Below are 24,551 nucleotides of genomic sequence, written 5' to 3'. Positions count from 1 at the left end.
CTCGGAATCTAGACCTCATACGAGACTCTATCGGTCCTTGGTAGCAAACGTCATTAGCACTCCGAATCACGATCTAGGCACAACAATCGGTGCGTACGCAGCCGGGCTTGTAGTCAAACTTGAAAGAAACATCAAGCAATACGCCCCGAACGAGCTCATTTTCAGCCGCCTCCGATCTGATGGAACGAGCTGCAACATGCGCTTGGCTGACCGTGGTAGGGATTGCGGCTAATCACAAAACCCACTCCGATGCATCACGCCAAGAGCCCGTGAGTCACGTGATCGACTTGGCCCATGCAAGAATATCCGTTACTCTAGAAAGTTCTTACTTTGAAAAAAAATAAGCCTTTCCCTGCGTTAACCTCCTACTGGAATATCGGAGTTTCCATTCCGGTAAGACGTGGCGCTCAAACGAGATTTTGCTGATTTGTAGGTGGTTGTTCAATATGTGACACAAAACTTGTTTGTATTTCGCAAGGCCGACACTTCACTGAGATTTTGCGGCTCTCGGACGCGGTAAAGAATTTCGGCATCCAGTATGTTTCGAACTCGTTTGGTGCCCGAGAGGGATCGACCCGGACCCAGGGTCTCAGGCACGCTTTTCGCGTGCAACATCGGCCGTGAGGTCTATAGGAACTTTCCGTCAATGTTGAGTAGTAAGGCCGTGAAACGGACAGAGAAGTCTCTTTCCCTAATCAGTAAATGCTTTTGTATTTACCTCAACACACCGCAATATATAAATGTAAATGTACATCCCCAATAACACTCAATGATCACCACACAGAATCCTGCCACTCTTTGCGAAGAACTTGGCTACTTTCACGTCAAAGACATCATCCACCAGATCCTTCTTCAACTTCGACAGCTCACTACTTTACTCCCTCGTCATCATGGTAGCCAAGACCGCTGAGGGCACGAAAGATCTCGGGGCCCAATGGAGAGAAGAATGGGCTGCTGCGCAGAAAGTCAAGGCGCCGAGCATGAAAAACAGCTCGGTGTTCTACCGCAACATTGAGGAGGAGCTCGACATCAACCGAAAGCAGGGTCTATCGTTCCCAATCCATCTCCCTAGTCACACTGTTGATTTCTCCACTTGCGATGTTCTCGGGATGAACCATACTGGCGCACTGAGGGAAGAGTTCCTCAAAGAACTTGACGCCAACCCTAACTTCTACATGGGCGCGGGCGGCTCGCGACTGTTGGACGGAACTACGACGTACCAAGATAACTTCGAGAAGGAGCTGGCAGAGCTTATGGGTGTCGAGTCGGCGCTGGTAGTTCACTCTGGATACACCGCCAACCAGGCCATCTTCTCGACCGTCCCGAGATCTGGCGACGTGATTGTCTACGACGAGTTGATGCACGCTACGGCACTTTCCGGCATGAAAATCGCTTTGGCATTAGATCAAAGACCCTTCCGCCACAATGATGTAGACCACTTTATTGAAGTCATGGAAGGCGTCAAGGAATCGAACCCACTCGTCAAAGCTGGCAAGCGTTGTGTCATCGTCGGTGTCGAGAGCTACTACAGTATGGACGGTGATATCTGTCCTCTGAAGGAGCTCATCGAAGCCGCCAAGGATATTTTTCCTCAGGGTAACGCCCAATTCATCGTGGATGAGGCCCACAGCTTCGGTGTTTGCGGCCCTGAGGGAACTGGCTTTGTTAGAGAACAAGGTCTCACCGATGAAGTTGCAGTCACCATGGTCACGTTTACCAAAGCTCTGGGCGGATGTGGTGGTAAGTATACTCGATATCCTAACTCTATGAGTAATGCTGATATTCCTCCAAGCGGCCATCTTGTCCAACAATACGATTCGCTCGCTCCTCACTACTCAAGCTAAGATGTTCATTTGCTCCGTTGCACCTCCGTTCACTCTGGTAGCGTCATGCCGTGCTGGAATTCGACTCATGCGATCCCAGAAGTTTCAAGAGGTAAAGTACACACCGCCATCATAGTCTCAGTTTTTCCACTAACTTCCTTCAGGCTCGCGAGTATCTTCACGATCTCACCGTGTTCTACTTGGATACACTGACCTCGCACCCCATCTACAAGAAGGCCAAGAAGAAGGGTTTGGTCGACATGCCAGTTCATGAGGATGGTGCTTGGCATGAAGTACCAATCACCCACATCGTGCCCCTCTGGGTCCGTCGTAACAAGGCCGCACTTTACCTTGCCTTCCATCTCACCAGAGATGGGTTTAACGGGTGCAACATCATGTTCCCCATTGTTCCCAAGGGCGAGGACCGAGTGCGCTTGTTCCTTCACGCGCACAACACCAAGGACGAAGTCAAGGCGTTGATCGACTCTATCACTACTTGGCTCCAAGAAATGATGGACATTGAAGCCAGTGGTGATAAGAACAAGCTTCCAATTGCAGCACGTCTCGCGTTTGATCTCCTCGAAAACGATAAGGAGGCTACCAAGGAGGCTACTGAAACCGACACGAATGGTGCTTCTGAGAACACGAAGCCGATGAGCAAGGACAACAGCGGTACGAAGAACCTTATGAACGGTATTAGTTCCTTCAAGAACAGTCAGTTGGTTAGTGGGTTGAAATTTGGGGAGCTACCCACGCGCATGTTCTAGAACAGGTGTTTTTATTATATAGTCTAGATCTAGCTTACGGCGTTTTCGATATTTAACAATACAACTTCTTTTTCAAACTATTTACCATGCACTTTCTTTCCTACCTCTGTGATTTTTGGTTTTTTCTGAGATGAATTTGAAAAAAGGTAATAGACTTATTCGACCTTCTCAACGAAGTATTTCATAGAGCATGAGTTTTCGCAAATTAATGAATACTTCCTTGGAATGATTACTCAAGTATAACATTCTGGGGCTATAAAACTCTATCCAATCAAGATCTTGTGGTGCAGATAGGCATATTCCCTTCGAAACTCGTTTTTTCCTATTCTAAATATGTAAAAACACAATTAGAGCACTCTAAATCATTGAATAAAGAAAACCTGCTTTTTACTTTAAATCCTCACGCCATATCAGGTTTTCTCTGTTCTAATGCCAACTAGCCTTCGTTAGCTTTAACCTTTTATGAGTATTGCTGTTTTTCATAAGTCCCCTATCTCTACCCTACTTCAGATAGTTATAGAAGGACTTGATACGGAGTCATTTAACATGTTCTTGTTGTTATCTGATGCATTATATCTATGCAGAAGGGAAGATGGTATCCAGATAGGGAACTACTGTTATAAAACTATTTCTAAGCGGGAACTGAAATTTCATGTGCGAAATATGTTAGCAACAAAAGCTCATAATATCTTGTATGATTTTCCTCACACACTTGATGTTCACTTTGCGCGAAGCGGCACACTATTTCCTAGGGCGGATATCTCTGACCTAAAAATGCGATGGGCGAATAGATTTGCAGATGAACTAAAGGCGAAACAACAAAAGCATATTTGAGATCTTTCTCGGTCAACGCGTGAGCTTAAGATAACGTATCGATGTAATAAATTCACAAACAAATCGATACAGTCGCATATGTGACGGTATGAAGTTCTAAGTATTAGAGATATAAGCTAATCAGCTAATCTCTGACATAATCCGGGTGCTCGGCACTATACTTAGATTCTTTAGTTAACCAATCCCTAAACAATTTATCTATCTATTACGTCTATAGCTACGTAATCTACTACTAGATAGATTCTTCTAGAATCTAGTACAGCTAATATATATAGTAGTAGAATAGCTAGTAGATAGAAACCAGAACAGAACATAAGAGCAGATCGGATCAATCCAATTCTTTAATCTCTCTCCCATAGCATTATTTCTTTCCTTCCTACCTAGAACCTATCGATTCGCTACCTCTGAGTCTATCGCTAGACAAGTAGACGACTCTACCTCTGAGCTGGCTATAGAACAAGTAGCACCCTCCTTATTCCAACACTAAGCACATAAAGAAGCTACCACTTAGATGGTGGAGGTTTTCAAGTCTGTGTTCGCGCAACAGTCCATAGCTTGGATATCCCACAGATTCCACCCCATCAATCTTACCAATCACTTTCCCATAGCAATGCTATCTAATCCCGTCAACCAATCTCTCTTCTACATACTGGCTCTTTCTTGGGCCACAAACTAGAGCATTGTCCATCTTACCAATACGTCTTACCAACACATCTTTCTTACTTTTTAGGAGTCCACTTATCTCCGTCAGCCCATCGATCCAAGACCAGCCCAGCACTACCAGGGTTACGATAACCAGCCTCGACCTGCTTCTCATAACTGATTTGACGAAGTCTTTCTGTTTCTCTAGGAGTCATTCGCAAATACAACTCCACGCCGATCATGTGAAGAAACAGGCAAATCCAAAGCTAAATCACAAACCCGTCAGTCGCCTGAAGCTCATCTCACATTTTACCAGCAGTACCCTGGGATCAAACTTACCATGGTGCTAAACGACGCCACAGCACTCGCACCAAACTGCTCCAAGTGATTCGGGTCCTCCCTCGCAGCAACCGCAACCCGCTTCCAGCGATTCAGCGATCCATCCGGCAAGATACACTCCGGGTAGGTCTCCTGCGGAAATTCCATTCCAAGATTCATGTAAAGGAAATTGATCTCATCGCACATCCACACAGCCCAATAGTTGCCAATCTTTGTAATAATGCTCCTAGCCGCAAAATTGATGACGCGCGCCGTAATCGTAACAGCCATGTAAAACATGGTTCTCAGCATCCACGCACGATGCTGTTCAATCTGCTTGCGCCGAATATTCCACCACCCCATGAAAATTCCAATTGTGGTGATAATTCCCATGAGTGTTTCCACAGCGTGGCTATTAATACGATTGCCGCCCTGCTTGTGACGAATGACGACGAAAGCGGCAGCGTTACTAATCAGACACAGCAGCAAGACGACGTAGCCGTTGAGGCGGTGGAACAAAATCCATTTGTGGCGGATGATGGGGGTGAATTGGAAGGTCATAAGGATTCCAGCCGGGAGGATAGCAGCGAGGTGGATTAGCATGCCGTAGCGGTAGGAGCCGCTGCGGAAGTAGTACCAGTAGCCGGGGACGAGGGCGAAGTTTCGCTTGAAGTAGCCGTCGTAATCGAGGTCGCCGAGGCGGGAGAGGGAAAAACCGAGCATGCCGCCCGCGAAGATTACCCCTGGGATGGAATTGTTGGGTTTGTACTTTGGGTAGGGGGGGGGGGGGAAGGTTTAAAGGGTAGATTTACATAGTGGGAAATTGTATCCTTTGTTGAATCCGAAGAAGCGATATACCTTTCGATATGCAATTGCATATTTGTTGGTGTGCTCTTTCGTCTCGGATGCGGAGCTGACCTCACTGAGGTTCTGAGTGTCCTCCGATTTGATCATGGCGACGGAATGGGAGAGTGAAGGGCTTGAGATACAAAACTTGATATTGACAATGAAACAAAAAGATCTTCGAATGTAGTGTTCTGTACTTTCAAAGGGAAAAAAATATTTTAAGCATCGCTGGAGCTCATATACACGACCATATGGACATGGCACGCGAAACCTTCCGCTCCAGTACCCGTAGCCGCTCTGACCGTGACTGCGTGACACTGCAGCCGCTGATCTCCGATGCTCAGTTAGTAATGCTCGAAATATCACTCCATCGGAGACTTGGGGATCGCTCGAGCCAAGGTTTTTGTTCGTGCGGAGACGGTAGCTTCAGTAATCGGAGATGGTGGCTTCAGCAATGAGAAACCATGTTCACGGGATCCGACTGCTCTGCCCGAATACTTCCGCCCCGATAATGATGCTTGCATTAATATATTTAAAACTTAAAATTTCTGGAGTGAGGCGATTACAAATTTTGCATGTCGTCATCCTCCGGTTTCTGCTGCATCCGCTGCCCCTCTGCATGTATCCCAAGAAATGCCAAGACCCCGATGGTTGTCAGTGTAACCTGGAACCAGGCTTTCCTATTGCAATGTTTTCGCGGTGTTTGTAGTCCCGCTCCGTCTTGATCCTGGATTATTAATCCATGGAGACTAACTATCAGTATATTTGGCCATTGAGAAGAATGCGAAACGCAAGGCTGCTGTTCAGCGGCCATGGCTTTTATTGCTGAGCTGTTTGTTGAAAAACCTCAATGAAGGTCGAATAGCTCGTATTGGATGCAAGTCAGAAGCATAGAAAGTTTTCTAAGCCATGAAAATTTTGGATAGCGTAGCTCATTTCGACGTCGAAATCATTACATATTTGGGTTTAACATCCTCTAGAATAGATATGAGGTCTTATACGAGACACGTGGCAAACAGGCCTAGTGCTATTATCATTTGATGTCGATACATTCCATGGGTTGTATTTTGACTTTTACTAAGTCGTAGTATCTGGAGTGGTGTAGATAAACTAGGTGGGTTCGGGATGCGCAGTGATCAAACAGGAGAATTCTATGGAAGCTTCTTTAGCGTCAAACTTCTAAAACCCCTAGTCTCAGTAGCAGGATAATCATAACAATTCTCTTCCTTAATAGGAATGGCAAGAAAATTGCTCTCCCTTGTAGGGTAATGTACTATTGTAAAATGACACCTAGAATCAGAAGCATTGGGTTTGCAAACTTCTAGTCAAGATGAACACTGTTCAAAATTCACAATACGCGAGATCGCCGCATTTTGAATTTGAAACTGTCTGGAATAAAATTGAAGATATCTTCATCTATTTAGATACTCCTAATTATACCTTTTATCTCACATCCCTGACTCACTATATGCAGTAAGCGCCAGTTATTATCGAACCGAAATGCTATGAAAACCCCATACGAAACGCTGAGCTGACGCGTAGAAAACCTTAAACGATCGTTCCAGTAAGGTGAAAAAAGTGAAACTATGCCTTTCCGTCCACCAACCTCCTCAACTCCGTTCTCATGTGGGTCTCGTAGCCCAAATTCGATTGCCAATGCGTCATCTTAAGTCGTCTCAAGCCATGGCTGCGACTTGGCCACCACCCACTTTGCGGAACTAAAGATATGTCAGCAAAATGTGATCTATGCAATATCAATGAAGTGTACTTACACCAAGGAAAGGTGATAGAAGAGCCGTGATACCACTGGCAATAATGGTCATGATGTAAACGTTCCTCATTGCGTCGTTGATGACGTTCGCAAGCCGAAATTGTACATCTGGGGAGAAGCTCTTCCACTCTGGGCTGCTCGAGCCGGCAAGAATGGCACGCGGGTTGCCAGTAAAGTCGGATGGCAGGAACGGAACGATGACCTCGCGGCCCACATTTTGAAATACGTTGCCGCTGAGAGCGGGGAAGAGGGTGATTCCAATGCACTGCATGAGGCTGATGACACCAATAGCGTTGAAAACGTCCTTGGGCTCGACAACGTCCGAGATACAGCCAAAGGCGGCAATCATGTAGCAACCTCCGCCAATACCCAGCACGACGCTGTATCCGTAGATTGCCGAGACGCTTGTGCCAACGTCGACCGTGTACATGAGTGCACCTCCAACAACGGCCAGAAGCGAGCCAACAAGGAACCAAGGCATGTAGTAGCCCCATTTGGACATGAAGAAACCGTTCATAATGGCCATGAAGGAAACCATGAAGACGAAAGGAAGGAGTTTGACAGCAGCGTCCACGGGAGACTCGCCCTTGGCAAATTGGAAGAAGAGCGGGATGTAGTAGATGGGGATGTACACAGCCGCGGCAGCAGCGAAAGTGGCGAACTGCAGAATTCCCAGCTTGAAGTTTCGTAGTAGATGGCTAGGGTAGAGTCGGTTTTCCACGTCGATGAAGGGGTGGAACTTGTGGGTCAGGTAGAAGGCGATTGCGAGAACGCCGACAAAAACCCAAAGGATGATCATGCTGTAAGAGTCCCATTCGAAAAGGGTTCCGCCATAGGTGACAGCCATGAAGAAGGAGACGCACCAGCCTGTCCATACGCCTAGTCCAAGCCAGTCAACCTTATCCAGCCTCTGTTTGGCGGACTGGCCCTTTGCGAAATCGATGGAAGGCAAGATGAAGACTAGGACGGGCCCAGCCAGTGCGAAGATCAAGAGGTTGATGTAAAAACCCCATCGCCATCCGAGGCTACTTTCGGCGAATCCTCCGCCAACCTTTTGTATATAACGTCAGTCATGCATATGTAGTATAACAGGCCAAGTGGTAAAATACTTACGATTGGACCCAGGGCAGTTCCAATTCCCCACGTTGGAGAAATGAGAGAAATGTAGAGAGGACGCTCCTTGGGTGTAGTCACAACGCTGAAGAATGTCAAGGAGCCGACATAGATGCCGCAACCGCCAATACCGGCAATCATGCGTCCAACGATGAGAGAGTTCATGGTTGGAGATGCCGCAGATATGGCACTGCCCACCTCGAAGCAAACGACATAACCAAAGTAGAGCCATTTGATGTCGAAAGCCCCATACATCTTGGACTGAATGAGGGCAAAGGCAGTGGCTGGGAGGGCGTAGGCCGTGGCAAGCCATGGATACTTTTCAAATTCTCCTAGAGATGCAATAACGTTGGGCTGTATGTCTGCCACAACGGTGGTGTCGAGAGCGAAGAGGAAGACGCAGGAGAGAACAGCTGCGACGGTCATGACCCACTTGATGCCATGGATCTTACGCTCATACTCGGGTCCTCCGTCCCCTGTCGGCTCGGTCGTCTCTGGCGGCTTCTCATCAAGGACCGGACTCTGAGAGCGTCTTGGTTGTGTGTCGTTCATTTGAGCGCCGTTGTCAAGCGAACGTTTCGGCGACGGCGATGTATCGGGAGTAGAGGTGGAAGCGTATTTTTCCGATGATGCTGACATTGTGAAAGTGAGTTACTTTCTTTCGCTTGTTTGAGTGTAGTTTCTGGGCGTGTGTGTTATTAAGGGCAGCTACTGCCCACCACTACACAAACAGCCTTGTATGTGAAGTCGTTTGTCGTGTTTGCTATCTGCGCGTTTGTCCCGTATGAGGGGCGGAGTGTCGGCAAGGTGCACAGTTGGTAGGAGTGGAAGAGGGTTGATGACACAAGGTACGATGGAGTTTTGGGATGTTGGAATTATGCTATGATACTGTAGCTGGGAAGGGAATGGCTTTTGTATGTTCTGTGTGAAACGAACAGGCACGGCCCAGTTGATGCTTGTGAGATAACATGATTGAGGTAACACGACGATTGCGTGCCAAGATATGCAACTGGGTGACCATTGCCAGAAACAAAGGGGGGTTGCCTCGAAAACAGTATACATAAAAGGATGAAAAGCAGTCAAAAAATGTCAGCCAACAGCGTGAGCACATCAGCCTTGCCTAGAAGATTCCAGCTCAGGAACGGGTGCGGCACAGATTTCGGAATTAGGCAGCCAAGAAAACTCCAGCGCGGGCCCGATCGTGAATTGATGGCTAGTATGCGTCGATGCATTTCTCGAATTGGGGTTCAAGAGCATTCATTATTCAGCAACGTCCGACAACCAGATGCCATGAGACCACACCCCTGCCACGCTAATGCAGCCGGCTGACCCTCTTGTTTCGAATAATCACGTGACTGTCTGATCACCTGGTAGGTATCTGATTGGCTACATTGACTTCCTCTTACAGGGCAAGACCTCTACATCCTAAATCTCCTGACACGCTAATCATGCAACTAGCTGACCATCCATACCCAAAACACGTCATTGTACTACCCTTCTCCCAAAAGTGTAGGACCCCGCCCCCGCTCTATGAAAGTACTGTAGGAAACGGCATCTTGGCGTTCTCGCTTCACATGCGGCCCCGAGAAGCCAGTCTCATCGGCCCCCGAGCGTGCTTTCTCTGTCTTCGGTCTGTTTTGGTCTCCGCCTTTAGGAAACATCGTCTCTTTGCACCGAGAAGTGGAAGATACCTGCTTCCAGAGGACCGCGATACAGTACAGCATGTCGGTACCACTTATATTTAACGCGCGTGGCTAGGACAGCGGCTTCATAACTACAAAGAATTAAAAAAACTTCGCCTACTTTCAAATTGTCTATCGTTAGAAATCTGTTCATAATACGTTCTGATTTATTGCATTTCCTCAAGGCGTTGCAAGATTTGTTTCCGTAATCATACAAAATGTCACCCTCACTGGCAGCCTCCTCTTTGCTCTCCGTCAGAAAGTGGGTTGCGGTTGGTAAGCAGCAGAAGAGCCGAACATTGCTGAAGAGTCCTCCTTCTGACTGATATACGTAACCAGTAACTGGTGGAGGCACGGGAATTGGATTGAGTACGGCCACCTCACACAAAGCGCTGCTACCCTATCGGCGAGGCTTCACCTGCACAGCGCAGCGCCCTCCCATGAATCGGAGTCATTTGCCTACTAACTTATGTGACAAGTGTACGCAAAAGCCCTGGCTGCCAATGGAGCTAAAGTTTACATCACCGGAAGACGTCAAGAAGTCCTGGAAAAAAGTGCCAGCATCCACGGATCTGCAGACGAGGTTAGCGCTGCTGGGGGTCAAATTGTTCCCCTTGTCATGGATGTAACCAATAAGGATAGCATCAAGCATGCTGTCCAGCACATCGAAGAAGCTCATGGCTATATTAATCTGTAAGATTGTACTTCAATTATTGGACGCATATTCATAAGAGCAGTTCAGCTACTCGTTAGTCGGTTATTCCAAGAAACAAGCTAATGCTACGAACAGGCTTGTTAACAATGCTGGTGTGTGGACCACAAAGCCCGAGGCAGGGCCCGAGGATGGACCTGAAAAATTTGGTAACTCCATGTTTGACCAGTCAATTGATCTTTGGCAACAAGGTATGTTATCGCAAGAGCTTGGTTAAAGCGAATACTGTGCTGCGCAATACTGAACGTCTAAACTCAGCCTTCCTCGTCAACGCTACTTCCATCTACTTTGTAACAGCAGCTTTTCTCCCTCTACTAGCCAAGTCCATCTCTAGCCCCACTGGTAAGATGGGTAGTGTAATCAACACTACCTCCAACAGCGGCCAACTTAGGATGTAAGTTCTGACCTCGCATTCCTCCATTATCAAAATCCACGCTAAACGTCCCAAGGTCCGAAGCCTCACAACTAGCTTACAACGTAAGTCCCAACTCAACAGCCACTTCTCCACCCCTTTCTTGAGCTCTAACCCCACAACCAGGTCAGCAAAGCCGCATCTGTCCACATGACCCGCCAACTAGCCTTTGACTTTAGCCACGAGAACATCAAGATTCGCGTCAATGGCATCGCACCAGGTACATTTATTCACCCCGCCCCACCCTTGAAGTCCCCTTCCCAGTCCTATGTATGTTCTGGTTAAATAAACATACATCTAATATGCATGTGTGGCAGGCTGGTTCCCCTCTGAAATGACCACCGGCGGCTCCAACGAAAACAACGAGAGCACCGCACAGGACGATTCCGCTTTCCAACAGGAAATGCGAAATGTTGGGGCGCGTGTGCCTCCTGGCCGCATGGGCAAGGCTGAGGACTTGGCTAGTGTACGTTTTACTTACATCCAAGTTGCTTATATGGACGTTGCTAACCTGGGATTTGCTGATAGGGTCTCCTTACGCTCGCTACGAATGATTATATCTGGGGCATGAATCTTGTTGTTGATGGAGGTATTTTGCAAAGTGTTGCTGGGAATATTTAGGGGGCTTAATGGGTGGTGTTGCATCTTGTGAGGGGTTTCCAGGGCAATGGAGGAGTTGGGTAGATTTGAGAGGTAATGCGATAGTTTCTAAATTTTTTTGAATGCTTATATTAGCCTTGATCTAATGGGTGATATGAGGAATGAGATGAGAAGTGCAGATTATGCAAAATCGCTTAGGATATTACGGCGTAAGTTGAGTAGAGTGAACATTCAAGAGACTCTTGAGACGTGCTGGGGGAAGTCTTTGATCAAAACGATGGTGCTTCTCCAGCTTTGTATAATTCCCACACTGCCACTATAGAAAGTGTGAGGCATGTGGGGCGGATAAGTCACGTGAGAATATCGGGGTAAATGTCCGCAGGCTTTATTATGTGGGGAACTATACAAAGGATGTCGTACATTTTGCAGCGACGATCACACAGCAAGCAGTCTATGTCGTAATACATCAGAGTAGTATACCCGAGAAATGGAAGAATGTTTGTTCAACTCTACTACTCAACTATAGTACATTACGCAGCAGCGCTATTCTCCGCCAACACCCCGTTGCTCGCTTCTATCTCATCCATGCCCTTTCCTTGGCTCTTCTGTTTGCTCTTAAAGTACTGCGTAAAGTCATGTCGAATATTGTGAATGCTCTCGGCAATACTCTTGCCCCAGACGGGATCGTCGGCAACCTTTCCGCACATCTTCCAGAACTCCTCTCGCTTCTCTTCGTGCGCGGGGTCCCAGAGACGGTGGAAGTTTTCGCGGGACATAGGATCGATCATTTCGCGCCATATCTTGATGCGGATTTCGGAGTAGAGGTCAAGGATGGATTCGTCGAGCTCGTCAAGGTGGATTCCGGTGAAGCAGTCGTAGAGAGAGCCGACGTCGGCGAAGCCACCGGTCAGGCCCAGGCCACCGCTAAAGAGACTTTATTAGTGATTTTTTCTAGATAGTAGTTGGTAAAACTTACAAGGGGTTACATAGATGCGCTGCGTCAGCGATTAATAAGATCCTGCCAACTCGGAAGCTGGGAGCACATCTTTGCTGGAGCTTGTACGGGCTCATGCTAACGAGTTTATACTCATTGGGCTTTGGATGTCCGATCAGAATCTGCTCAAACCGGACGGGCTGGCGCTTGACCAATTTGTCTTTTGAAAGACCCTCCGAGTCGCCGTACGTAACTCGCCAAAGGCCATCTTCTGTGATTTTAGCGGCCATGTACCAATCAGTCGGGTGGACCACGAAATTTGAGTCCCACCAGCCATGACGCTCGTCAAAGGGAAGGTAGACCTGGGAGTTTAGCGGCATGTTTCTCTGTATATCGGTAGTGGACGTACATTGGTAGCAATAATCTGCGCTCGCAGCGTCTCTCCTGGGTATTCTTTCCCGAACAGTGCAGTGCGCACACCACTTGAGGCACCGTCCGCACCAACAAGGTAGTCACCAGAGATCTTCTTCTTTTCTCCCTCAGTCGTCTCTATCACTGCTGTCGCGCTCTTATCATCCTGCTCCACGTCTATGAGTTTATGTCCCCATAGGATCTCGGTGTTCGGATAGCTTTCGAAATGTTGCACAAGTAGTGGACCAAGCTTATCTAGTGGCAGAACGACCATGGCATATTTTGAATCTTCTGGTTCGCGGCCCATACCGCCTAGAAAGGTCCCATCCGGCTCACGCCAACATACACCTTTGGGTGTGAATCCTCTTGCACGGACGTCATCAATGATACCGGCACGATGGAAATCGTATACCGCAGATGGAGCGTAATGGGCGGCCCGGGGATTGCCATTAATCTGAGTGTCAGCATCGAGAATAGTAACCTTGATGCCGAGGTTTTTTGCTAGTAGTATACCTAGCAAAAGACCAGAAGGGCCGGCGCCCACAATAACGACCTGCACGAGTCATTACTAAACGTAAAGAGTGTCGAAGGACGGCAGAACATACGTGGTTAAGCTTCGGCATGGTGGTTACTTGATAACTTACTGCTGCAAGAGCTGCAGGAACATATGTTAGAAAACGCGCATATTTTAATTACACGTCTCTCATGGTGGGGCAAGCAATTCCCCGCGCCCCAGCCCTCTCCATGACTTTCTCCTCGATGTCGCAGTCGTATCGCAGTGCGGGGAAGATCTGAACAGGGCCCCACACACGGACGTTCGGCAGCGGTGCATCATACGGCCGAGTTACCCAAAGCCACGTGACCTTGTGAGTCAGGATAGGACAGCTAGTGAGCCTCGGTGGAGTCAAGAAACAGGATCGGACATGACGTATGATGATCACATGACCCGACCTTACATAACGCAAGCACAGGCCCCGTCGTCAAAAAACCGCGCGTCACTGTTCGCTGCTATGACTTGGGAATGCGCCTAACCGCTGACGGTCTTGGACTGTCGTTGCTATTCCAAGCACATGTGACGAATGTGTTGACGAAAGATAGCCCCAACGCGTACGACTGATCAGACGTCAACAGCCGCAACCACAGTGGAGACTGACCCAGAGTCCCAGCAGCCAGCGACCGCGCCGTCACCAAGCCAACATCATCACCGCTCATCTTATCACGCCTCCTTGACGAGTCGTAGCGTCCTCTTCACCATGTGGTGATTATCATCATCATCGACATCATCATCATCATCATATTGGAGCGAACCCGAAACATCCGCTCAGATCTTCTCGCCTGTGTTAAAATGGTTGGGATACGCAGGGGCTCCCGGCGCCGCCTCGCACAAACAAGCTTTACCGGCCCTTCAAGGGTTTTCAGCCTCTTGTTCGCCACCCTCCGACACCACCATTAACAGCCCGGCGCCAAAGAACTAATCGTGCAGAATTCTCCATGCGCTCTCAACACATTCCTGCTCTTCTTATCGTTGTTGCCGCCCTGCATTCAGAATAAAACAGCAGTGCGGTTCCGCATGTTCTCGATCGATGAGACGGCAGCACCGCTCCACTGATGTTCTCTTACGGCGCTTTGAAGCCCGCTCCCACGCTGCCCCTAGATTTGTAACCATTGGGCGGAAGAGCACAGCCAGGCTTGGGCAGACCCAGTTATACCCACTCTCTCCTTATCTCGGTTTTCCTCATTAGACCTTTCCCAAGCTTTGGCACAATGAGTCCACTTTTCTGCTACCACCCTTGGAATGCATGCATGAAAATCCTGGCCATTGCGGTATCTGCGCTCCGTCAGGTGTCATCAGTCAAGAGAGGTTTATCAAATATTGTGCAATCCTATGCTGGGCACAGTTGTTTCTGTTCAAAATGCTCATAGTAAATTGTCTTCGAATGATCTACTAGATTACTTTTCACTCGGCAAATCCGCCAAGAACATACTCCAAGTACTCTTTTTCGCCGACAGCGTCATCGTCATTTCCGGAACTCGCGTCGGTTTCCCCTAAAATAAATCCGACGCCAGTGCTGTCCGCTCCCGCTGCAGTATTCAGGGATCTTGGCCTTTGCTTATTGTACAGTTTTGGTGCCTGTCAACATCTTGGTACTGGTGCTCCCGAAGTGCAAGGTCCCCTGTAGCGCTGGCTCCACCCAGCTTTTGTCATGTTACTGAGCCCAACACCGAACATTCTGGCCACTGTATTTCGACAAGAAAAATTGGGTCTGTCCGCCACTACACAACTTGAGAAGTTTCTAACTTGTCAGCTTGACGTTCGTACGCTTGCAGCACGCCCCCGCGCTAGCGGCTCTTATCAATCCCACACACCTCTTTGAAGGGGTACTTTCCCAGTCACACTGTCATGATATCCCAGTCCTGCATTCATTTTTCTCACTGATCATTACCGAGCATATCCCTAGCATACAAAGTGCAAGCGACCGTACCTGCCTGCCTAGTTATCCACTGATACCCGCACATCAGTTGGAACTACGCACTATTCATTGGAGATCCACCGCTAAGTGCGTGAACGGTTCTGGACCACAGACTGGCTTTTGAAAATCGCCGAAAGTACATTGTATGCGCACAAATCGATAGGTGCAACGTTATCTGCGCCTAATAACGGAACTCGGCGCGTTACAGATTACTGCGAGTCGAGTGGTCCGTCCTGAAGTGCCCAACTAGTCTCGCAGCAGTGCCCAAACCATACAAAACACTATGAACCCCTTTCACGATGCTGGCCCCTCTCGCCAGAACTACCTCGAAGCAGAAGAACAAATGTCTGCCACGCCTAGCAGGAAGCGTGTAGGCTGGAGCTCAGAACCCTCTGCTAGTCGCTCAGTCCAATCGCCCGAAGACACTGGCTCTGCGGGGCACAACACGCCCCTCGAACGCTCAGATGTATCACATGACGACCTTCAAAAGATCCGGGCTTCACTACGACTAGCCCTTGGAAACGAAAACCTCCCTGAAGAAGTCATCCAGGAACCTGTTACATCAAAGGACGTACAGAAACCTCGTCCAGCTATACGGAAACCCGGTCCTCGAACACCTCCACCAGAGTTCTACCTCAATGACCAGCCTAATCCCTTTGACGAGAATGCCCCATCCAGGCAGTCATCAATAGGCAAAGACCTCAAAGAGCGGTCTGGCCTTGCAGCTCAACGTCGTGCAGCAAGACTATCCAAGTCGGTCGGTACATACTCTGCTCCTGCATCACGGCGTAACTCCAATGAGCTCACCTCACCGCCGGTTGAGCTCCAGAGCATGTCACAGCAGCATGAGTCAGTGGGAGAAACAACTGATGATGATGAGGACGATCCTCGCTTCATGAAGCGCGCTTCCATGATCCTTCGACAACATACCATCCGAGAAGCCAACAACCAACCTCCACTGATCCCAGAAGACCTCTACCACGATATTAAAACTCCACTTCAATCCGGCCAGGTCACACCAGATGCGTTGGAAATTGAGGATGAGCGTGTGGTTCGACCCACCAAATACCGCACAGGAGTGCTTGGTACCTTGATGAAGATGTCAAGTAACGCTGCAGCCCCTCCAGCTGGCAAGAAAACTCTTCACCGAAGTCTCAGTACGGGCACATTCAGCGGTGCTTCGACTGCAGCCAACTCCCCGAACCCTTCACCGCCCGTCTCCGGATACTCCACTCCACGTGGAGGTCGCTCTTGGTTCCGAAATCATCATCACAATCAATCAGTTGTGTCCGTCTCCCAATTGGTTGGAGCATCGGCGCATAGCTTTGCTACCCCTGCGCAGAAAGAGCTCGGCCAGGAGTTGGATGAACAATACAAGAAGACCCGCCCTGGCATGGGAAAGCGGTCCAAATCGGACGATTCCATATTGCCGTTCAAGAGGAATAGGAAAAAGGAAGAAGAGATCAGAATCAAAATCCACCTCGCTGGTACTTTGGCGCGCCAGAACTATCTCCGCAAGCTTTGTAAGGCGCTCATGATGTACGGTGCGCCTACACATCGTCTGGAAGAATACCTGAGCATGTCTGCTCGTGTCTTGGAGATTGAGGCACAGTTCTTGTACATGCCCGGCTGCATGATCATCGCCTTCGATGACTCCTCGGTCCACACTAGTGAAGTCAAGCTTGTTCGTACCAGTCAGGGTGTCGACCTTGGCAAGCTTCGCGACGTGCATGAAATCTACAAAGATGTCGTTCACGACCGCATCAATGTTGAAGAAGCTACACCGCGTCTTGATGCCATCATAAATCGCAAGGCCAAGTTCAACAAGTGGCTTAGGGTACTGCTGTATGGATTGGCGTCTGCTACAGTCGGGCCATTTGCCTTCCAGGCTCGGTTCATCGATCTTCCCTTTTGCTTCCTGCTTGGTTGTATCATTGGATGGTTGCAACTCGTTGTCGCCCCAGGCAATGACCTCATTAGCAACGTTTTCGAAATTGGCGCATCAGTCATCACCAGTTTCGCGGCGCGGGCCCTTGGGTCTATCCGACACGATGGCAAGGAGATATTTTGCTTCAGTGCCATGGCGCAGTCCAGCATTGCCCTTATTCTACCCGGTTTCATGGTTCTCTGTGCCTCGCTCGAGTTGCAGAGTAAGCACATTGTCGCTGGCTCAGTTCGCATGGTCTATGCAATCATCTACTCCCTCTTCTTGGGATTCGGCATCACCATCGGTTCAGTCTTGTATGGAATGATGGATAAGAACGCAACCTCGCGCACAACATGCCACGACCCTATGTCGACAAACTTTTACTATCTTTTTGTTCCCGCGTTCGCGATTTGCCTTCAGATTGTCAACCAAGCCAAGTACAAGCAGATGCCATCAATGAGCATCATTGCATTCATTGGATGGATTGTCAACTTCCAAAGCTCCAAGTACTTCAAGAGTAACGCGCAAGTCAGCAACACCCTAGGCGCTCTTGCCATTGGTATTGCGGCCAACGTGCATGCTCGCTTTGGTCGTCACATTGAGAACTGGTGTCTTGATACATGGGAGATCAAGATGCGGCCTCACTTCGTGAAGTTCCGTAAGATGTACCTCAGGAAGAGTCACGGACCGCTTCGCACCCACAAGGTTGAGCGTTCAGCTTACGACCCTACACACACCAGCAGTGGCCACACTTCAAGGGCTAGCTCCATCAGTGAGTTCACGCCTCACACTCGCAAGATTGGCTACGGGTTGGCCGCTGCTGCCATGCTGCCTGCCATCTTTGTCCAAGTCCCCTCTGGTCTCAGTGTGCAAGGGTCGCTTGTATCTGGTCTTATATCGGCGGATCAAATCGTGCGCAACAGTACTGGAAACGCCACGATAATCAGCGGTGCAGATGTTGGCATGGGCAGTTCTATCAATTCTATCGCACTCGACGTCGGTTTCTCGGTCGTGCAAATTGCGATTGGTATCACCGTTGGCCTTTTCCTTGCGGCGCTCATTGTGTACCCGCTTGGCAAGAGGAGGTCGGGTCTGTTCAGTTTCTAGAACAGTCGTGTTTGGTTGAAGAGTTTGTTTAAAGCATAGTTTTGCCTACGGTGGTCATAGTAGAGGCTCACTCTACCATTTTTGTTCAAAAAGCAAGCGAGTCATGCATTTACATGGAGTTTGGAGTTTCTTTTCTTGTTGCCCACTTCCAACGACGCAACGAGTGAACAATAAAGTTAGATAATACGATTCAACACCCATTTTTCCACTACACACAATGCATGCATCATTTCTGCACAAAGCCTTTTGCTCACCGCACTTTTCTCTCGCTCCAAGTCTACGCTTTTGCCACTCTGACGATGACATCACCAGACATGTCTTGGCAATTTGGCTCGAAAGGATACACTTCCAAATTAGGGTTAGTAAATTCCGCGGCTTTCGCGCAAACGCATTCTGCCTATGTTGAGAATTCCCGTGTCTCCACCACGAACTTATGCAATAGCGGGATGGGAATGTATGAGAGGTGCGTATGCGACGTGTCACATGTGGGACGCTCCGCAATGTCGCTTGCAGCGGGTCACTGTTGTATGGGGATGAGCAGCGGCTTGCCGTTTGTCATGTTAGCGTGAGGTGATCACCGTGTATAGTTTCTTGTAGGAAAACGCGCATAACATGGACTGCAAGTAAGGGCGTACCATGCACAAAACTGCTTATTCGTATCAACCGCATTACAAGAGTCTGTTAAAAATGTAAAGACAGAGTAAAAGGCAACTGGACCAGATGTGCCATCCTCCAATCCTCTTGGCTATGTAGCTGAATAATGTCGATTATCAAGCTCGCTGTCCACGCATCCCGAACTCACCACAATGACTTTCGAGAATATTATTGTAAACCACAAAGATTCATATAAAAACTAGCAAAGAACTATGACATCAATCCCTCACCCCCAAAACGAAACAAAAAGCCACTTCACCCACCTCCAAACCCCAACCACCCTCCAACTAACCTCCGAACACCCCGACATCCACTCCGCCACATCCTCTCTCACAACCAACCCCTACCTATCCAATATCCTTTCCACCCTCGGCGCCCCCCAAAGAACAAATCACGTCGCTTTCTCCCATGGCGCTCCGATATTCAGCTCCCAAGGCGCAATGGCCTCGCCCCTCATCGAATTCGTAAAAATTTCCTTCCCGGCTGCGCGCGCTACACCAGACTTCCGCGGTAGCATCGAGCGCGATTTCCGAGTTTTCGACGAGAAATGCGTAGCTGTTGCGCGAGGAAATGGGGGTGTGGCGTTTGGGTGGGGGGTTGATGAGGAGGAGCAAGAGGGTGTTGAGGGGGGGATGGCGGTGGGGTTTTTTGTCCTGAGGGGGTGGGAGGGGATGGAGTATTTTGAGCAACTGGTGGGTACGAGCGAGTTTAAGGGGGCGATTGAGGGGTTGAAGGGGTGGGGGGCGCCGATGAACATGTGGTTTGTGCAGAGGGGAGAGTAGAGTGGGAGATGATGAAATACATTTATGATTCTCACTCAGATGTTTGGCTTTGTTTGTAGTTACTGCTAAATGAATGAGATTCAACACTCCTATAGTTATTGGTGTAACTATAGCTATTATTTTCGTGCTAGTAGCACTGCTAAGCTGTATCTTCTGGAGGACGCGTCGCCATGTAAAGGCATCAAAAAAAAATTCGCTATGAAGCCCTTGAGGCCCACTACATGCTGTCCCAATCACCTAAGTAGTACAACCCTAGTATGAAGGCTCGGAAGAAAAGAGCTCCAAAGACGATTCAGCTGAGGCTTAGATACGGTATTAAAACCATTTCCTGGTATAGCCATCGTGAGAAATACTGTGAAATCAAACGTATTTGTGACTATAGAACCCGGTAAATAAGGAAGCTTTGACTATTACCTCGCAGCTGTCCGAACCCAATAGTCGCATCCCGCCAACACACCTTCACAGATTCATTCCGTTTGCATGCTTGCTGTAGCACCCTTTCAATCTCACTGTGCTCTTTGTGTACTTTAGTGCCGGTTTCGACCTGCAAAGACCAAATGAGAGCTCCGGGAGGTTGCTGAACATGGCTTGCAAAGGCTAATATTTTATGTGCGGCTAGGATTTGGCTCTCGAATCTTACGCGGTACTGAATTCTCCTAGATAGAAGAGTAATAGCGGTACATGTAACTAACGTCCCTCCCTGAGTGCTGGGACACCCGCCGTGCTGGTGTGATGGGCTATGCCCTTGATGACTTGGCTATGCCAAGTAAGCGATTAGCGTGGTACGCGGGGCCCGCTGATCCCGAGTATATATATCCAGCTACCATGACAACAAGACAAGCTTGTTGTCTTGTGCCAACCTTTTGGTCAAGTGGACGGCGCGAGTAGCTGCGCGCGCGGTTATTTTAACCCGCCCATTACAGCTGGGACAAATGAGGGGTACATTGACTTTCACTACTTCGCTTTCTTCGCACATCCCGATAATCGTTGTAAATCTATATCAGCAATAGTTAGTTATACTAGAGCTATTAATAAGCTCGTTCCTATTCTCTTACCTAAAAATTACGTTGCTATTGCTGCCCTTTTACGAATGTTACAAGCAGCCTTTATTACGTGCATAACAGCACTGCTCTGCTATAGCACTACTTAGAAGCTTTTGGTATCTATTGCATATATAGGAAGTTAGTACCTGGCCCTAAGAACCTCTTATTAGCGCGGCAAGCCATTATCAGCCTTGCGCCTGCTGTAATGTCTAAAGCTATGCAGGGTCGCTACGCGGATCGCTACTTTGGCTAGCGGTAAGCGACCCCGCACGTCTGACGTAATAACCTTGAGTGTAACGTGTGGGATTTGGGGTGCCCAGCTTACTGATCTGCCCAGCTTACTGATCCAACACGTTAACTAACTAGTTAACTAGTTATCTAACTAATATACTTACTGTGGCTGATACATCTGTGGCTATGTAAGGTCTTGACTGTATCTGATATAGCGCGTCCTGTTCAGCGCTTTATTTCTGTCACGTGACAGATCTCTCTTGATCGGCCATGCCCGCGCTTATTGTTGCACGCAAATCCCCTGTGCCCATCACCACGTTTGCTATTGTTAGCTAAACCAAACTGGCACATCTATAGTTACCTAAGTTCTTGTATTGCTGTATCTTCATGAGCTAAACGAGAAGCACCTGCCCGCCTGTTGGCGTGGCTGAAGCATGCAGGCTGCTCAGCATGTGGCAGCCTCACTCACAGCCTGGGCTGCGCCTCCTATCTCGCACACCCGCGACACAGCCTGTCGCCATCACGAACCCTCTGCGAAGCTGCTAAGTTGGATTTGAATATAACACCCAAGTCGACGCGCTCTGTCCGCCACCCCTACCAGTAACGACCATTGTCCCTAATGAGCGAACGGGCCGCCATACTCCATCGATCCTTCTTCCGCTATCGCTAGCCTTACATCCTCTGTTTACGAAGCGATGCGACTCTTACACTGGACAAGTGGCGACAAGCTTGCCTTAACAGAGGACTTGATCGGTGACGATAAGATCCCGCCCTACGCGATACTCTCTCATACCTGGAACGAGGGTCAAGAAGTAATCTTCGACGATCTAGTGAAGAACAGCGGAGAGAGTAAGACAGGATACGACAAGATCCGCTTTTGCGCATCCCAAGCCAAGCGTGATGGTCTGGGCTATTTCTGGATAGACACGTGCTGCATCAACAAGGCGAACCATGCAGAACTTTCGGAAGCGATCATTTCTATGTTTCGCTGGTATAAGAACGCAGAAAAGTGCTACGTGTATCTTTCTGATGTTTCTAGCAGATCTTCTGGAGAAAGCAGCGATGCGCACAGGAAGCGGAAACCTGTAATTAGGAAGAGCAGGTGGTTCACGAGAGGGTGGACACTTCAAGAGCTGATCGCTCCAGCATCCGTTGAGTTCTTCTCTAAGGAGGGAGAGCGGCTTGGTGATAAAGTGTCTCTGATAGAGACACTTTATGAGATCACTGGAATCGATGTACAAGCGCTTAGAGGCAGTCCGGTGACAAGCTTTACTGTGGACGAACGGATGCGGTGGGCACAAGGACGCAATACGAAGCGTGAGGAAGACGCAGCTTACTGTCTTCTGGGTATCTTCGATGTTCAGATGCCGCTTCTGTACGGAGAGGGGCGGGAGAAGGCTTGGCAGCGGTTGCGGCGAGAGATTCGAGAGCACCTCTCGATTAACTTGCCTGTTGCAACAGGTGCTTCTTTCAACTCCCATAGCGAGGAACACAACGCACGATGCCTGCCAAATACCCGCACTGAGCTACTGGACTCGATTGTAATGTGGGCGAACAACAAGGCTAGCAAACCTATATTCTGGCTGAGTGGGATGGCTGGCACAGGGAAGTCTACGATTGCACGGACAGTCGCTGGGTCGTTTGTTAGCTGCAGTCAGCTAGGAGCAAGCTTCTTTTTTAAGAGAGGTGAAGGCGAGCGCGGCAACGCTTCACGCTTCTTTACCACCATCGCCACTGATCTAGCCGCCTGCGAGCCGGGCATGCTAGTCGGGATTAAGAAGGCGCTTGATGAGGACTCGGCTATCTCACAGCGAGCTCTAAAGGACCAGTTTGAGAAACTAATCCTACAACCACTCCTAGGCATACAACAGGCTCGTTCGCAGGGCTCGGCGCGTGTTATCGTGATAGACGCGCTAGACGAGTGTGAGCAGGAAGCAGACATTCGGGCGATCCTCAAATTGCTTGCTCAAACAAAAGACATCCGCCCAGTGCCGCTGCGGATCGTGGTGACTAGCCGGCCAGAGCTCCACATCCGCCTAGGCTTTAGGGAGATGCCAAACGGCACGTACCAAGACCTCGTTCTCCACGAAGTACTAAGGAACACAATTAAACACGACATCCGTCTATTCCTAGAGCATGAGCTCGGTGTGATACGAAAAGAACGCAAGTTGGCTCCAGACTGGCCAGCGCAACAACAGATCCTTGCGCTGGTTGAGCTCGCTGTGCCGCTGTTCATCTATGCTGCCACAGTGTGTCGGTATATTGGCAGTAAAGGAGGCGACCCTGAAGTGTACCTGAATAAGGTCTTGCAGTATCCAAAAACAGCTTTTTCACAGCTCGACCAAACCTACCTTCCCGTCCTGGACCAGTTGCTTGATGATCAGGAAGAAAGAGATAGAGAAGACTGGCTGCGTGTCTTTCGTGAACTCTTAGGTAGCATAGTCATCTTAGCGAGCCCACTTCCTGTCGGCCCCCTTGCGCGCCTTCTCCAAGTTCCGATGAAACAAGTCGAATGTCGATTAGATGCCTTACACTCCGTTCTTAGTATTCCTGACAGGGAGGATATTCCTGACAGGGAGGATATTCCTATCAGGCCACTGCACCTATCCTTTCGCGAGTTCCTCCTCGACCCCCAAAAGCAAGGAAAGAACCTATTCTGGGTAGATGAGAAAAGGACGCACCAGAAGCTTGCATCTCGCTGCCTTGAGCTTATGTCTAGATCTAGCGGTCTTCATCAGGACATGTGTGGCCTCCCAGGCTCTGGAGTGCTGAGGAGCGAGATAGATGAGCAGACAGTTGCTACTAGCCTGCCACCTGATCTACAATATGCGTGTCGCTACTGGGTTGACCATCTCAAGCAGAGTAGGCACGGCATCGTTAACGGAGACGCGACGCACCTCTTTCTACAGAAGCACCTTCTTCATTGGCTTGAAGCTATGAGTCTTGTAAGAGAATCGAGCAGATGCGTTAACTTACTAGATAGCCTTCAGGCACTTACTAGCGTAAGATCCTTACAAAACACTCTCCTGATGCTCTACTAATATGCAACATAGCCATCGGCAAAGCTAGTTTTAGGCTTTCTTCACGACGCTAAGCGATTTGTGCTGCGGTTCCAGTCTCTTCTTATAGATGCGCCGCTGCAGGTTTATTACTCTGCACTAGTATTTGCGCCAGAGAGGAGTCTAATACGGCAAACATTTGTAGATCAAGTGGCAGAAAAGGTTAAGATGCTGTCTATGCGAGAAGCAGACTGGGACGCATGCCGCAGCACGCTCGAAGGTCATTCCTCCTATGTCAGCGCGATAGCCTTCTCGCCAGACGGGCAGCTGGTCGCGTCGGCATCTGACGACAACACAGTACGGCTGTGGGAGGCGGCGACAGGGACGTGTCGCAGCACGCTCGAGGGCCATTCCGACTATGTCAGCGCGATAGCCTTCTCACCAGACGGGCAGCTGGTCGCGTCGGCATCTG

The 24,551-nt window shown here is 49.0% G+C and overlaps 8 protein-coding genes across 8 annotated transcripts in view; 5 read left to right on the top strand and 3 right to left on the bottom strand.

The window, feature by feature from the left end:
- Window positions 1–833: 833 nt before the first annotated feature.
- COCSADRAFT_357568 (uncharacterized protein) lies at window positions 834–2,597 on the top strand. The gene is made up of 3 exons (XM_007702089.1): window positions 834–1,740; window positions 1,793–1,935; window positions 1,988–2,597. The coding sequence occupies exons 1-3, from the start codon at window positions 891–893 to the stop codon at window positions 2,588–2,590; spliced, it is 1,596 nt and encodes a 531-aa protein (XP_007700279.1). The 5' UTR covers window positions 834–890; the 3' UTR covers window positions 2,591–2,597.
- Window positions 2,598–3,858: 1,261 nt separating this feature from the next.
- Window positions 3,859–5,248, bottom strand: COCSADRAFT_118006 (uncharacterized protein). Its single transcript, XM_007702088.1, has 3 exons — window positions 5,197–5,248; window positions 4,406–5,127; window positions 3,859–4,332 (listed from the first exon to the last, which is right to left on the bottom strand). Exons 2-3 carry the CDS (start codon window positions 5,105–5,107, stop codon window positions 4,144–4,146), a joined length of 891 nt encoding a protein of 296 aa, XP_007700278.1. The 5' UTR covers window positions 5,108–5,127; window positions 5,197–5,248; the 3' UTR covers window positions 3,859–4,143.
- Window positions 5,249–6,791: 1,543 nt separating this feature from the next.
- On the bottom strand, window positions 6,792–8,666 carry COCSADRAFT_118003 (uncharacterized protein; the record flags this gene model as incomplete). Its single annotated transcript, XM_007702087.1, has 3 exons — window positions 6,792–6,948; window positions 7,003–8,052; window positions 8,115–8,666. The coding sequence occupies 3 exons, from the start codon at window positions 8,664–8,666 to the stop codon at window positions 6,907–6,909; spliced, it is 1,644 nt and encodes a 547-aa protein (XP_007700277.1). The 3' UTR covers window positions 6,792–6,906.
- A 1,348-nt stretch (window positions 8,667–10,014) lies between these two features.
- COCSADRAFT_143130 (uncharacterized protein) lies at window positions 10,015–11,621 on the top strand (the record flags this gene model as incomplete). Its single annotated transcript, XM_007702086.1, has 8 exons — window positions 10,015–10,072; window positions 10,276–10,489; window positions 10,587–10,699; window positions 10,767–10,902; window positions 10,958–10,985; window positions 11,047–11,140; window positions 11,238–11,386; window positions 11,449–11,621. The coding sequence occupies 8 exons, from the start codon at window positions 10,015–10,017 to the stop codon at window positions 11,539–11,541; spliced, it is 885 nt and encodes a 294-aa protein (XP_007700276.1). The 3' UTR covers window positions 11,542–11,621.
- Window positions 11,622–11,998: 377 nt separating this feature from the next.
- On the bottom strand, window positions 11,999–13,621 carry COCSADRAFT_143126 (uncharacterized protein). The gene is made up of 4 exons (XM_007702085.1): window positions 13,471–13,621; window positions 12,864–13,418; window positions 12,497–12,816; window positions 11,999–12,444 (listed from the first exon to the last, which is right to left on the bottom strand). Exons 1-4 carry the CDS (start codon window positions 13,486–13,488, stop codon window positions 12,051–12,053), a joined length of 1,287 nt encoding a protein of 428 aa, XP_007700275.1. The 5' UTR covers window positions 13,489–13,621; the 3' UTR covers window positions 11,999–12,050.
- Window positions 13,622–15,273: 1,652 nt separating this feature from the next.
- Window positions 15,274–18,608, top strand: COCSADRAFT_37095 (uncharacterized protein). Its single transcript, XM_007701679.1, has one exon. The coding sequence runs from the start codon at window positions 15,620–15,622 to the stop codon at window positions 18,368–18,370; it is 2,751 nt and encodes a 916-aa protein (XP_007699869.1). The 5' UTR covers window positions 15,274–15,619; the 3' UTR covers window positions 18,371–18,608.
- Window positions 18,609–19,464: 856 nt separating this feature from the next.
- COCSADRAFT_26657 (uncharacterized protein) lies at window positions 19,465–19,806 on the top strand (the record flags this gene model as incomplete). The annotated part of the gene is made up of 1 exon (XM_007701540.1): window positions 19,465–19,806. One exon carries the CDS (start codon window positions 19,465–19,467, stop codon window positions 19,804–19,806), a length of 342 nt encoding a protein of 113 aa, XP_007699730.1.
- Window positions 19,807–21,580: 1,774 nt separating this feature from the next.
- COCSADRAFT_143120 (uncharacterized protein) overlaps window positions 21,581–24,551 on the top strand; it is a gene marked incomplete at its 3' end in the record, with an annotated part of 4,652 nt that continues 1,681 nt past the window's right edge. The window contains exons 1-2 of the mRNA XM_007702084.1: window positions 21,581–24,082; window positions 24,134–24,540. Coding sequence (XP_007700274.1) covers window positions 21,776–24,082; window positions 24,134–24,540 — 2,714 coding nt within the window. The 5' untranslated portion in view covers window positions 21,581–21,775. The remainder of the gene's footprint in view (window positions 24,083–24,133; window positions 24,541–24,551) is intronic.

Source organism: Bipolaris sorokiniana, assembly GCF_000338995.1.
Source record: "Bipolaris sorokiniana ND90Pr unplaced genomic scaffold COCSAscaffold_7, whole genome shotgun sequence".
Classification (NCBI taxonomy): domain Eukaryota; kingdom Fungi; phylum Ascomycota; class Dothideomycetes; order Pleosporales; family Pleosporaceae; genus Bipolaris; species Bipolaris sorokiniana.
This window is presented reverse-complemented; position numbering and strand designations above follow the sequence as displayed.